This window comes from Megalobrama amblycephala, linkage group LG24 (assembly GCF_018812025.1).
Source record: "Megalobrama amblycephala isolate DHTTF-2021 linkage group LG24, ASM1881202v1, whole genome shotgun sequence".
In the NCBI taxonomy this organism is placed as follows: domain Eukaryota; kingdom Metazoa; phylum Chordata; class Actinopteri; order Cypriniformes; family Xenocyprididae; genus Megalobrama; species Megalobrama amblycephala.
The window spans coordinates 17,345,497-17,359,889 of NC_063067.1; the positions used below are offsets into that span (position 1 = coordinate 17,345,497).

The 14,393-nt window shown below is 34.1% G+C and overlaps 4 protein-coding genes across 8 annotated transcripts in view; 3 read left to right on the forward strand and 1 right to left on the reverse strand.

Annotated features, from left to right (window-relative positions):
* Positions 1-62: 62 nt before the first annotated feature.
* On the reverse strand, positions 63-3,636 carry lzic (leucine zipper and CTNNBIP1 domain containing). Of its 3 annotated transcripts, none has more exons than XM_048178268.1 (7): positions 3,477-3,636; positions 2,981-3,088; positions 2,757-2,892; positions 601-699; positions 411-506; positions 231-312; positions 63-140 (listed from the first exon to the last, which is right to left on the reverse strand). In XM_048178268.1, exons 2-7 carry the CDS (start codon positions 3,079-3,081, stop codon positions 82-84), a joined length of 573 nt encoding a protein of 190 aa, XP_048034225.1. In that variant the 5' UTR covers positions 3,082-3,088; positions 3,477-3,636; the 3' UTR covers positions 63-81. The 3 variants fall into 3 exon arrangements, with proteins under 3 accessions (XP_048034225.1, XP_048034224.1, XP_048034226.1); XM_048178267.1 differs by having other exon boundaries at positions 3,471-3,630; XM_048178269.1 differs by lacking the exon at positions 3,477-3,636 and adding an exon at positions 3,293-3,408.
* Positions 3,619-8,612, forward strand: nmnat1 (nicotinamide nucleotide adenylyltransferase 1). Of its 3 annotated transcripts, none has more exons than XM_048178265.1 (5): positions 3,619-3,715; positions 4,377-4,512; positions 4,615-4,798; positions 5,031-5,164; positions 7,865-8,612. In XM_048178265.1, exons 2-5 carry the CDS (start codon positions 4,398-4,400, stop codon positions 8,257-8,259), a joined length of 828 nt encoding a protein of 275 aa, XP_048034222.1. In that variant the 5' UTR covers positions 3,619-3,715; positions 4,377-4,397; the 3' UTR covers positions 8,260-8,612. The 3 variants fall into 3 exon arrangements, with proteins under 3 accessions (XP_048034222.1, XP_048034223.1, XP_048034221.1); XM_048178266.1 differs by lacking the exon at positions 3,619-3,715 and adding an exon at positions 3,722-3,880; XM_048178264.1 differs by lacking the exon at positions 3,619-3,715 and adding an exon at positions 3,722-3,873.
* Positions 8,613-9,612: 1,000 nt separating this feature from the next.
* On the forward strand, positions 9,613-12,278 carry rbp7a (retinol binding protein 7a, cellular). The gene is made up of 4 exons (XM_048178270.1): positions 9,613-10,071; positions 10,272-10,450; positions 11,346-11,447; positions 11,555-12,278. The coding sequence occupies exons 1-4, from the start codon at positions 9,999-10,001 to the stop codon at positions 11,606-11,608; spliced, it is 408 nt and encodes a 135-aa protein (XP_048034227.1). The 5' UTR covers positions 9,613-9,998; the 3' UTR covers positions 11,609-12,278.
* Positions 12,279-12,764: 486 nt separating this feature from the next.
* ube4b (ubiquitination factor E4B, UFD2 homolog (S. cerevisiae)) overlaps positions 12,765-14,393 on the forward strand; it is a 32,082-nt gene continuing 30,453 nt past the window's right edge. The window contains 1 exon segment of the mRNA XM_048178256.1: positions 12,765-13,047. Within this exon segment, the coding sequence (XP_048034213.1) occupies positions 13,024-13,047 (24 nt within the window). The 5' untranslated portion in view covers positions 12,765-13,023.

The window sequence follows — 14,393 nt, forward strand, 5'->3', positions numbered from 1 at the left end:
AAACACAGAAAATACTGTAAAACTCACAGACAGCATTTAGGCCACGCTCACAATTTTTTTTAAAATCCTATTAAACCAGACTTATGTCTGGGTCTTCCCAACTCCAGAACTGGCCAAAGCCATTATCTTATCTTCGGATCCTGGAAAGGAAAGATAGATTTGATTATTAAAGAGGTATTTATTAAGGATAAGTTGCTTCAATAGTAATAGCTGGTTGATTCTCATCTTACCCAGGTTGGCAGTCACCTTCTCAAAGTGGCTCAGAGTGGCACTAGCATTTGCAGCAAGAAACGCTTCATCCTCTGATGTCAGCTGTGCATTCAAACAAGTCACAGATACAAGAAACGGGTTAACACGACAGTCTTGAAATAGATAGGAAAGCATTTGTGTGTCAGTAATAACCCTCTCACCTTCTCGCCAAGTTTTCTCAGAGCCGTGAGGATCTCCACTTTCTGCTGAGTGTACACATCTCGAGGGAGCTTTCCAACCATCACATCACGGTCCATCTGAATTCATACAGTATCATATCAACATATTAACACAAGTCTTTGTATAGCTATTTAAATATTTGAAAATGTCAGTATTAAAAATGTTAATCACCTCAGCCAGTCTCGTCCTCAGTTGCCCTGGCTGCTTTTTAGCAAACAGCCGAATTACTTCAGGTGTCTTGAATGCTTGACTGATGGCAGCTTGGATCGCCTGATAAATATTTGCAGTCATAAATTATCTCAGCATACATAATTATACTAATCAGTCTATGACTTTTTACTGTAATAAAAGCTGTAAAATATTCATATCTACCATTTATCTTTTTTCAATATTACCTAATGGTTCATAGTAGACTTAGAAGCCAGTTAATGTCGTAGTATAATTATAAGGTTGACAGCCTTTTTGTTTATTTGATGTTAAATGAATAGTGTGGAATTTCATATAAGGTTCATAAATATTCACATATGATCTCAGCATACATAATTAATTATACTAGTAATCAGTTTAGATGTCTTTTTACAGTAATAAAGAAATATACTTTTAAATTGTATCTTTTTAAGTTACACACACAGGTCAACGACGTGACGGGTCTTTTTTTTGTCCAAAGGCATTAATAATAATAAAAAACAAAGATATGATATCCAAAGTATGTAAGTTAGTACAACTAGATTTCTTTTATTGAATCCAAAAGGTTTTAATAATATTTTGCTACATATAAAGGTTTTTAAGATTCTGAAGTGTCAAAAGGTCATTCGGTTTAATCGTCCAAAGCCCAATACAGCCATTTCATTTGTGATTAAAATATCTTAAAATGTAATAAATGTATATATTTTTTATTCTGGCATGATTTTAAAACATTGTAGATCAACATAGTGCAAAATGGTATTGAAATTATGAGTAGAAATTGTTGCTTTTTTATGAGAAAGAATGTTCGGAAAAATGAATTTTATTGATGTCATTCGGAGTAACCAATATAAAGGGACCATTCTGGATCAAGTCATGCGGTAATATCAATATCATGTGACAGGATGTGACATCATTCAGACACCTGCAAAGGACCACATGGTCATGAAGCAAAGTAACTATCTCTCTTTTAACTATTTGAAAAACTCATGTTTTCGCTTGGTCATACGCATGTCCCGAAACAACAACTATAAAACATAGAAAATGTTGTAATATTTTAAAAACTTGTACTAAATATAAAATGTTTGATTGTCTTTTTGCTAGCTAGCTAGATATCTACGGAAGAGGATTAGGGCCAAGCAATAATAACAAAATAAAACCATCTCGAGATTAAAGTTGTTAAATTTCGAGAAAAAACTCGTTAAATTTCAAGAAAAAAGTCGAAATAAAATGTTGAGAATAAACTCATTAAATTACGAGAAAAAAGTTGAGATAAAATGTTGAGAATAAAGTCATTAAATTGCGAGAACAAATTTGTTAAATTATGAGAAAAATGTCGTTAAATCTCGAGAAAAATGTCGAGAAAAATGTTGAGAATAAACTCATTAAATTATGAGAATAAAGTCATTAAATTGCGAGAAAAAAGTTGTTAAATTATGAGAACAAATTCGTAATTTAACAAATGTGTTCTCGTAATTTAACGACTTTTTTCTCATAATTTAATGACTTTATTCTCAACATTTTATTTCGACTTTTTTCTCGAAATTTAACGACATTTTTCTCATAATTTAACAAATTTGTTCTCGTAATTTAACAACTTTTTTCTCGTAATTTAACAAGTTTATTCTCAACATTTTATCTCGACTTTTTTCTCGAAATTTAACGAGTTTTTTCTCGAAATTTAACAACTTTAACTTTTTTCTCGAAATTTAATAATAAGTAATTCGGTAAAAACAAAATTTTGGTTAAACCGAATGACTTTTTTGGTGACACATTTTGTCCATCTTGTAAAAAATGACTAAAGTAGTATTAATTGATCATAAAAACCACATAATCTCATTAACACTTAATAAAACTTCAAAATTAATTATATCTCCATTGTTTTTTTAGACTTTTAAAAACCTTATTCTTCAATGACCCACAAATATATTCATAGATTTTAAATGCTTGAATTCAATCAATGTTAATACAATAAAAATAATTTCTTACCAGTTGCATACATAATTAATTATACTAGTACTCAGTAAAATGTCTTTTTACAGTAATAAAAATACTTTTAAATTGTACATTTTTAGCTATAAACACACATACATTCATATAATAACATATACAGTAAGTTAATAGAATAAAATCAAATTTCTTACCAGTTGCATTCCCCCCAATTCATCAACTAGTGTCATATTCCCAGACATCAACTTCTTCAGTGACTCATTGAACTCGCTCAACTGTTCTAGTGTCTCTTTTTTGGTTTCTTCATATTCCTCCTCTTCAAGCTCTTCTCTGTAATAAAAAAAATGATAAATTTCTTGTATTTTTCTGTGTATGAAACTGAATCTGAATCTATAGAGAGCTGGTGGGATGTCATTACCTGCACTCCTCTAAATCCTGGAGCTGTTGCATTAACCGGTCCAACTGTTCTTCCATGTTTTGTCTCAGCTTGCTTGTTTCTGATTTCCCCCGAGACGCCATTCTTTATCTTTTTTTAAACAAATAAAAGGCAGATATCACATTTTCAGCACCATCTATTAATACAGAACATGACGTCCTACTGTTAATACATATGTGAATATCACACCTGTCCTGTTATGATCTGCTATCCACAGTTTTTTCTGATCTGCTCAGAATTAGTATACAGCGTTGGCTGTATCAAGGTAAATATTGTTAGTTAAGCTTGTCTTACCATCTTGACAGTTCTAGTATCACATTCATGAAATATATCACATTCTTCTGTCACCCTGCTTTATTCTCTCTCCCTGCGCAGTTAGCTTAGCTTGCACTTATTTATATAAACAAACAAATGTACAAACTGTAGAGTCCTAAACGGCGTGGTTTTACATTAATAAAGTAGTAATTCTCACCCGTACTTTTTCTCCAATAAAAGTCCTACTGATGAAGACGAAATTACAATATGATTTAAGTTCCCAAGTCCAATTGCTAAGGTGTGGTTTGCTAGCACTTTATCTTAAAAGCCAATGGTTTTTCTGCGTAAACGCTGCGCAGAGTTGATTATCATGAACAGAATACTAAGTCATAGGAATTGCGCATGTCGGTGTTCAAGCGCATTTGTCCCACACCCCTCACTACTGTTTCAGTCACAACAAGGGTAATATTCGACTCTTTTCAACAACGTTCTGTTTGTCGGTCTTGCTGTTTGTTTAGAGCAATATTTCGCTGTATCTGTTGGTTAAATAAAGTGGTGAAGTTGTTTTAAGCACACTGCACTCAGCAAAATAGGAAGCACGAGACTAGTGTGTTGAATTGGTAAGAAGTAAGCACAATATGCTGGCATATTATTACGCATATTTGTGGAATGGTGGTTTATTGTGTTCTTAAATCCTAAGCTTAGGGTCCTTTTAATGTTTCCACTTTCCTTGTGCCCTGGTGTACATAAATTATTATAGCAATAATGGTACATCTTACTACCTACAATTTGAAAACAGGAAAGTTGTGATTTACTAAAGATTTGTTTTGTTGTCCTGCAGTCTGGATTTTTTAATTATTATTTAATTATTTTAATAAGCAATTGTATGTGTATGTGTGTGTGTATGTATGTGAGTATAATATATATGATAATATATATATATACATTCTTAATAATATCACAGATTTTGTTATATTAATATATAATTAAGATTTTATATACAAAAAAATATATGAATACAATTTTATGTATATAATATATTGTCAGATATAGAACATTGTCTGATTTCAGAATATTACAAGATTACTTGTTATTAGATTATTATAAGCTAACTTTTTTGCAGACAGCGTCCTCTATATAATCAATGGCATCACAAGAGAAAACAAAACTGGTGCTGCTGGCATGCGGGTCCTTCAACCCCATCACAAACATGCACCTGCGGATGTTCGAACTGGCTCGGGATCACCTTGAAGACACTGGTACATTTGAAATAAAAAAATGTATTAATGTGAATATATATTATTTTTGTGATGCATATGTAGCATGCATCTTCATATTTTTGTATTTCTTTGTTGACTCAGGAAGATACAGAGTGGTGAAAGGCATAATCTCTCCAGTTGGAGACAGCTATAAAAAGAAAGGTTTGATTGAAGCCTGTCATCGGTTAGAGATGGCTAGACTGGCCACGGAGAACTCTGATTGGATTACAGTGAATGACTGGGAGAGTCAGCAGTCGGAGTGGGTGGAGACAGCCAGAGTAGTTCGGTGGGAATATATTAAGATCATGTGCTTTCAGAGAACATTTCATTTTGGTTGAAGTAAAAGATAAATCTGGCACACCCTTTCTGCTTTTCACCTATTGTAGTGCTTTCTGTCTTTGTTCCATGACACATCTGATAATGTCATCTTGTGTGGTTGGACGTCATATTTGATGTGCTACTACGTCAAAATGATCAAAGTTTTATGCATAATTGACATTAAATCAGATCTTTTTTAGGCACCATCATGCAGAACTCATTTCCAGCGAGAACATCAATGATGATGTGGACACAGTGAGGTGTGGGAAGAGGAGAAAGCTGGAGCAAAATAAAAACATCTGTCAGAGTTCTTCTTATATTAACACAGAAGCAGGTATGGAAAATAATTCACAGCAATCCTTCATAGGATAAATGTTCCTACTGCTCAGTGCACTTAAGAGGGTGTTTACCTTAGAATGTCACCCTGTCACAATAACTGACAACAGGCAATAAAAACGGCTGATGTGCCCTCGGGACAGTAGAGAAACAGGGTACAGCGAGTTATATAATAGTGTTTACACTATTCAGCACAATCTGCATCTCTCAGCACTGTCCGACAGCATTCCTCTCCAAGTGGAACACTTTGAACAAATGTAAAGGTGTAATAAGTGAAGAGAAACGCTTGTTGAGAACAGACCAATGTTTCCTACTGGATTTTAGTTTTGTAGTGGGCACTGATTTTCACAGCAATAACTGGTCGTAACTGAAATAAACTATAATTTAATTTTTGTAATGCAATTTAGTAGGGCTGCACGATTAACCAAAATTAAATTCGAAATCGTGACTTGGTGTGATTATGAAATTGCAAAGGCTGCGATTTTTAATTAAATAAATATGTGTGTTGCAGTGTGTTTTATTGTGAAGCACAGCACTGTGATCAGATCTGATTGATCGGTTCGCAGTAAATGCTGCTCCATCTCTGCAAGTGCTGTGAGATTGAGTCACTTATAACAGGCATTTGAAAAAGCAACGCACCGAACATTTTTCCAAACTTGTAATGAGGAGCATTTACAAACCTGTTGTCCAACAAAAGTGAACATTTAATGATGTGTTTTTACTCCAAACTTTAGTTACTGAAATAACTTTCTTTTGTGACCTGACTTGGCTTCTTCACAGAATGAGGCAGAAAATATATTCTTTTATAGTATTCTTTTATAGTATAGTATTCTAGTATTCTTATAAAAATACCCGAGGTGGCTTGAAAAACATGGATAAACCATATATTGTCGCAATCATGTGTATTGTCTTCATTTTACATCAGTCAAAACGTTTCTATCTGTGTTTTTATTCTGCTGCAGCAATCTCTGCATGGCTGCATCTGAAATCGCATGTCTTGAGTAGGTACTTATTTTGAATAAGTAATACTTCACGACTGCGAAAAAAGTATTTTCTATGTAGTATGTGCGTGTGTAGTATTAATGTAATCTGGATGTAAGCTACTACATTGCGTCACTTTAGTGCCATTCACAAATCCTCCCCCGTGGCCTCGTGGGATAGTAGTGTCCATAGTATGCACACTTCAGTATCTCGCGGGAAGTAGTTGGTACTTTTTGCATACTCTTTTATAAGTACTGTGAATTCAGACATCTTTTATCACATACTATTTTTCACCTACTATATAGGAGGGAAGTATGCAATTTTGGATACAGCCCATGACTTTGTCTGTATACTGTAAGGGATTGCCTGGAACGTCAAGGTTTATGACTTCTATGAGTCTCACTTGTGGACTTTCTGTGCGAGGGCGCCCTCTGGCTACGAGGATGAATGAAACAGACATTTTTACATTATTTGTGTGTATTCACCAATGTTCACAACACCCTATTTTGGGTAAAAATAGTAAAAATAATTCTTCTCTTTAAAGAAATTTGAAGTAAACATGCAAATCCAAAGGTTTTTCTCCAGTGCAGAGAAGTTTACTTTTTTTTTTCTCACTGAATGCATAAGGTTTTCCTGACAAAAATTAAGAAATTACTGTCACAGATTTTTATCATACTATTTTAATGAAAACTGTAGACCTTTCTAAGGATTTATAGTTATATGCCCCCTGTATGTTAACAGGTCACCCAGCGGTTTTATATGAAATAAAAGTTTTTTTGTAAAATATAATGATAATAATTATTATATTATATTATACTTATTCTTAAATACTCTGTTGTGTGTTTTATAGTGAAGTAGTGATATTACAATAGTAATAATTGTAATTTTGTAATAATAATTATTATTAGGCATAGGCCTATTGATATATAAAAACACATTTTTTTGGCTAAATTGTGCAGTTCTGCAAACAAGCACAACAAACCTTGTGTTCTTTATTTATTTATTTATACTTTTTTTTTGTTTGTGTGTTTTAAAAATCACATTTTAAATCGCAATCACAATTTTAACCAGAAAATCGCAATGACATTTTCCCCCCAAATCGTGCAGCCCTACAATTGAGTGTTTTTTTTTATTATTAAAATATTAAAATACAGAGTAACAATATTATTTATTTTATATATTTTAAATATTACAATATTGTAATATAAATATTACAGAAATACAAAATAAAACAAATATACAAATATAAAATGTAATATGAAACTACCATTCAAAACTTAGGGTCTGTAAGATTTTTTATTTTTATGGTTTTCTCTTAAAGCTGCATTTATTTGATAATAAATACAGTAAAACAGTATTATTGTGAGAGTATTACAATTGAATTTCAGTTTAATTGTTTATTCTGTTTTAATATGGCAAATCTGAATTTTCAGCTTTATTATTATCAGTGAAAACAGTTAATATCTGCTTACTATTTTTGTATTTAATATTTTTTAAAATATAAGCTAAATATACAGTAATTTATTTTGCTGTGGCTCTATATACTCTGTCTTCATGTTTTAACCATACCATAATTAGCATATTGCGTTGGATTCCCCATGTGGCTTTGAAAAGGAGCACATATTTCAAATGAATCATGACTTTTAAGATCTGTCATTAAAGCAGTCAAAATCACTAATTTTTTGATATGTATTATTGTCATAAATGTATATTTTAGACACCCCTCATCTGAAGCTGCTGTGTGGTGCTGATGTGCTGGAGTCATTTGGTGTCCCCAACCTTTGGAAGTCAGAGGACATCGAGGAGATAGTGGGACAGTATGGTGTGGCGTGCATCACAAGATGTGGCAGTGACGCTGAGAAGTTTATCAATCAGTCTGATGTGCTCTACAAACACCGTAAGAACATCCATGTGGTTCGAGAATGGGTGACCAATGAGATCTCAGCTACCCATGTGCGCCGTGCCCTGCGCAGAGGACAGAGCGTGCGCTACCTGCTGCCCGACCCTGTGGTGCGCTATATTCAGGATCACAGTCTGTATAGCTCTGAGAGCGAGCAGAAGAATGCTGATGTCATCCTCGCCCCTCTTCAGAGATACACCAGCACTAACTAGACTGATGTTCTGCTGCTTTTGAACTAGGCTTTTCTGTTTGGGGTCTTTGATGAAGGGCTGGTTTTTTACCCGTAAAGCTTGATTGGCACTTGATTCATAGTGCATTTTGCTTCCTTGAACACATTTGGCTGTAATGAGCAATTTGAATTTGCTTGTGAATAATTTAGTATGGTCAATAATTTATGATGAATTTTGTGAAATATTATTTAATTTGGACACAGTTTTAGAAGAGGAACTGTTTAAGTTTTGACCAATTATTTTTGAATTTTAAGCTTACTGTTTACCTAAAGAGTATACAGTAACAATAAATGCTCTGCCTTATTGGTGCTAATAAATGTAAAATCTGTTTATAATTGTCCTTTGCTCGTTTTCATTATTAATCTATTAAATAATGCTTGCATAACATGTGTTAAGGGACATTAGAGAAGGTTGCTCTAGAATTCAAGCTATGGTATGTCGCATTTGCTGTGACATTTATTTGACAAGTGAGAACATTTGCCCAAGCAGTTAAACATCAGATTTTATCTGAGAGTAAACTATTGAGATCTTGACATGTAGAAAACAGCAATTTGACAGGCTGGCTTTTTTGTAGTTATACAGAACAAGTATGATCTTAATCTGAAGACATTTTTAGATCAGTGCTAATATATGAAAACCCTATTTTAAACCACACATATTCTGCAGAAAGATGTGAGAAAGGTGGAAATTTCCAGTAATAATGTGATTACGACAGAAATTCTTTTTAGTTGAATTTCCTTTAGTTTGTTTTCTGTGAAGGTCAGACATACCATCATCTACATTCACCCTGCTCAGGCACTTGTCCTCGTGACCTGGCAAGATTTAGAAATAGTAAACATAAAAAAGGCTTTCCCTGAGTTTCCCCTACTGAGAAAATCATTGTGTCTGTCACCTTGATTGATTACATTTGCATATAATAAAAACCTCTTAGCAGGTGTAACATTCACATTCAAGTCACATTTTACACCTTGAGGCTTTGTTTATTGTGATAGGATTTGTTTAATCAGTCGTGTATTTGAAATGAGATCTAAAATGATTATGCACTAATAAATTGGCTACTTTTTAAGTACATTTATTTTATCCACATAATGCCGCTTGATTAAGTTTTAATTAACACTTATTCCTCGTCACATGCTCAAAATAGTAAGTTTCGGCCTCTATATTTATCGTCTTCCTTTATGAAATTCACAGTAACTTGACGTGCGTAATTGTTGTTTTGTTTTGTGGCGCTCATGTGATTATGTCGTATGTGGATCATTTGACAGTAGTGGGAATTTTTTTTTTGGTCGCCAAGAATTTTTTCCACTAGATACAAGGAAGACAATGCAAGCGAAGCTAAGTTAACGAGAGTAAACTTGACTGCATGTGAACATCTAATAATAATAGTTCGACATTATGACTTTTAATGCTGCCTTTTTCAATCATATGTCAAGCGTTGCATTTTATATAGCCTAACTAACTTATTGTCTGAACGGGTAATACTGTAATCACCAGTGTGTTTTAGCAAACTATTAGCACACAACCACCGGCCAGACAAGTTTTTCTTTACGTAAGAGATGAGGCACAGCCTGAGCTGTGATTGGAGTTGTGAAGAATCAAAGACAATCACGTTAGAAAACAATAGGACCGCCCACTCAGCTCACAACACATATAAGAGATGGGAATCTGTCATACCTTGCACCTTCATTTCTTACTAGTATAGTTTGCAGACGGTTAACAAAATGCCTGTAAGCCTCTGTGGTACATGGGACATGGTCAGCAATGTCAACTTTGAGGGGTACATGATTGTTTTAGGTAAGATTGCATTCTTTTCCCTGTTAAATGTAGGCTATGATTGCTGTCTGTTCTTTGAATTGACATAGCATCAATTTTTCACAATAATATTATATTATATTATATTATATTATATTATATTATATTATATTATATTATAGAGTGTGTAAAGCATTCCCATTATGTCAGGACTAATAGATCCTAAACTTGTCTTCTCACAGGAATCGGCCTGTACACCCGTAAGATCGCCCTTAAGCTAAAACATCGTAAAGTAATCGAGCAGGTGGGGGATCAGTATGTTGTCAAGACTATCAGCACTTTGAAAAACTACACATTCTCCTTCAGAGTCAATGAGGAGTTTCAAGAGTTCACCAAGGGACTGGATGACAGACACTGCAAGGTATTACAAAGTTTTATTATTATATTAAAACACATTTCTATCTATCTATCTATCTATCTATCTATCTATCTATCTATCTATCTATCATTACACTTTATTTTAAGGTGTCCTTGTTACAGAGTAATTACACAAATAAGTACATTAATTAAAGGTGCTAAAGAGGATGTTTTGTTTTATACATTTTTGCAATATTACTTGAAACTGTCTTTACTAACTGATAAAAGACTATTTATTAGGTGCACTGACAGGAATAATATTAATATACATCATCTGTGCACGAGGTAGGGCCTTAAAAACATCATCCAATCGTTTACGCGATCATCGCGTAAACGATTGGCCCTCTGGCTTGTCAATCACTGCCATGACGTTCCTTGTGCGAGACGAGCGCGGCTGCGCGCTCCAGTAACTTTCCACACTCCGCAGGCGCTGCATGCAATGTTTTTGTCAGGAGACAGGAATAACAACTGCAGATTATGAGTTACCTGCGGTGAGTCCAACATAATGAATCCACTAACACGACACAGCGAATGCCGGTGGTAAACACTCGTGTTCCAATACTCGTGCATGAGTTTTGGGAGAGGCGTTCCCTCGAAATGAGCTGTGAAGTTGCGGGGTTGTTCTTACGCATGCGCTCATTTCAAAAACTCACTAACAGTCTTTGGTTTCTCAGTCGACGAAAAGATCCTCTTTAGCACCTTTAACAACATGTACTTACTATATGGTTAGGGTTTGGTTTAGGGTTAGTTGATTGTAATTATTACAGCACCAGAACACCGACATTCCACTTTCATGACCTTTAGACTGTTTGAATACATACATTTGCTCAGTCAGAACACAATATGGAGGATACTCTTAATGCACTGTTTGAAGATTAAACATATATCTTTTTGTCTAGTCTCTGGTGACCTGGGAGGGGAACAAGTTGGTGTGCATTCAAAAGGGTGAGAAGAAGAACAGAAGTTGGGCACACTGGATCGAGGATGACAAACTCCATTTGGTAAGTGTGAAATTAAGGATCTTACACTATAAACATCTGTTATAAACATGAATGAGCTTATTTCATTCATTAACCCTGTAATAATCAGACCTCTCATTCTTTTCCAGGAGTTGCACTGTGAAGATCAAGTCTGCAAGCAAGTTTTCAAACGGGTTGTGTGAGGCTCTGCTGTGGGGTTTACTAATTGAAAAGGTTTAATGATGTAAACTGAGTTGTTTGCACATCTGTTTCAGAGGAATATGAGGCAAGAACATGAACCAAGAGTTTCAACTTGTGCCTCAAAACCTGACTAATCATTTACAAGCAGTAGGAGGCTTGCAGACTGAGTCAGAATGTCTGGAAGCATGATTTATAGTGCCACTAGAGGGCGCAATAAGACCATGAACACACACAGAACTCAGGTCAACAGCAGTTTAGCCCCTGGAGAAGCTCACTGCATGTTGTCAATAGTTGTGCCACTGTTGCCTAATCGTGTTTACATGTAATGAGAGCGTCAAGAGACGCATTCACAAACATTTAGCAATGTGTCATGTACTTCTGTTTTTCTGCAAGCCAGATTTTTTTTTTTTTTTTTTTACCAGAATATGAACCATTTTTCATTTTGAATACATTTTTAAAAACGTTTTGTATAACTTATTTAGTTTTATATATATATATATATATATATATATATATATATATAAGCTTGTTAAGCTTTACTTTTTGTTTATGTATGTTTTATGACACCTAAATATACACGCGTTGTTAATTCTATTACTTGAATTCAACACCTTGTTCAATTCTGTTACTTGAAAGTCACTTATTGTGCAATAAAATTTGGAACAGCTATAATATACTTTGTGTTATTTTGTAATACTAGGTTGTATCATGCAATCAACAACAACAACAACAAACAAACAATAATAACAGTCATCAATTAAATCAACTGAAAATATTATTCAAAATTAAAATAGGCACTTTGTGTGCACAAAGCTGATTTGTAATCTTCCTTGTTTATGTCGTCTTTATCTTGGGGATGATCAATCAACAAATTAATTAGAATTATGATAAACTTTAAGATAAAATTACATCTAGTAAATCCAAATGATGCAATATAGCCTATAATATAGCCTATATTTATTTATTTATTATCTGTGAACAGAATTGCTGTCATGATTAGTCCTTAAGATATATAATAGCTATATGCGTTTCCATAGATTTAACCCAGTTACGTCTTGTTTCTGAAGGAAACAAGTCTCTTGAGGTCGCCTCAGCAGTGAAATCAGTTTCCTCAACTGCCGCAGCCTGGAATGTGTCGATCTCACGTCACGTGACTCCAGATCCAAAATGGCCGCGTCGGTGTTTTGACGAATAATACTTTTGTGTTTGTTTCATTCTTAACAGAATCCGAAGATAACGCTTCCCGGTCGGTAAAAAGCAGCCACGCGCGTTTAATGTTTTAATATAAGGATTTGAATCAGACAATCACAGCTCATCGATATTTGTTTTATGGTTCAGACTATGCACTTTTGGTGTTTATAAGGAAGCTAGCTGACTGGCTAGCAACATAATTAAGGTGAAAATTAAAAGAAAGGCAATGGAGCAGCTCAGTCCTGAAGAGGTAAGGTTATTTTCACACAGTTTAGTGTAATTCCAATCGAAACCGCTACTGTGATGGCATGACTGTTATGGTTTTGTGTTTTATAAAAGGCTTATTGACTTGTCATTGTCACCTTCTTTTTCAATCGCAGTAATGATGGGATAAGCTAACAGGACACCTGGCTAATCAACAGCTCAGTATATCCAGATTAAATGTATTTCGCATATAAATATGAGGCTGGGTGTTGAATCATCATTTCGAGCCACTTAAGTGCCGATATAGAAGCGAAATTAAACGAGAATAAGGGTATTTCCAGTCAGCTCGCTAGCAGGTGATAAATGTAACAAACTAGATCTGCCACAAGCTTAGACAATCTGCTTTTTTCTTCTTATTTTTTAATTTCACAATTAAAAGAACATCCTTATCGTTTTTAGTCGCTGGGGAGCTTGTAACCAGTTGACAAGTTAAAATTTCTTTTGTGAAGCTTTTCTTCACTGGAAATCCAAAATGGCTGAAAGACTGTCGTGTGTAGAAATAAAATCATTTTGTACCAGATATTTGGTCAATTGAACTTTTAAATTTTAAAGTCATGATAAAAATGTGTAATTATACAGGTTAACTTTGCCAAGGGTATGCATTTGGTTAAATGGCATCTGGTGTAGAAACTGAAATCATGCGCAACAAGCTTTTGTCATGCGTTAGGTCGGTATATTTATCACGGGGGGCAACTGTTGAAGCTTAAAACCTTTGGTTTAACTTGAAGAAGAAGAAAAAAAATCGTATTTTAGGATAATTTGTTATTTTAAGTGCATTTTAACCGATAGAGTTCTTGGTTTCTGGTTTTGGATATTGCTATTTGGCATTGTTGTTACTGTATGAAACTGGTGTTCATTTTCAGTCAGTGCTTTGTGATTTGTTGTTCTGCTGTAAATTAAGACAAAACTCTGCCCAGCTCTGACCTGAAAAAACAACTTAAACCATCCTAAGCAGGTTTGCTGGTCTCCCAGTCTGGTCAGACTGGTTTTGAAGGGTTTTAGGCACTTTTGAGCTGGTCATGCTGGGAGTACCTTGGAGTTGGCTTAAAATAATAGTCATTAGTTTATTCATTAAAATAGATTAAAAAGAAGATTTATTGTCTAAAATTGTTTTCATGTTGCTTAATAATAATATCATATTAATCATAATACGACCAATTTGAGTTTTAAATATTAGATATAAACCTTGGATCTTTTCATTTTCAAAATAAGTTGCTAAATTGATTCATAATTGCATTTATTCTGTGTTGGTTATATTAGCTAGCCCACATAAATATGAAATAGTATACAATTCAATGTGATTGTAGGCTGCGGCAGTATGTCTGTGAACTG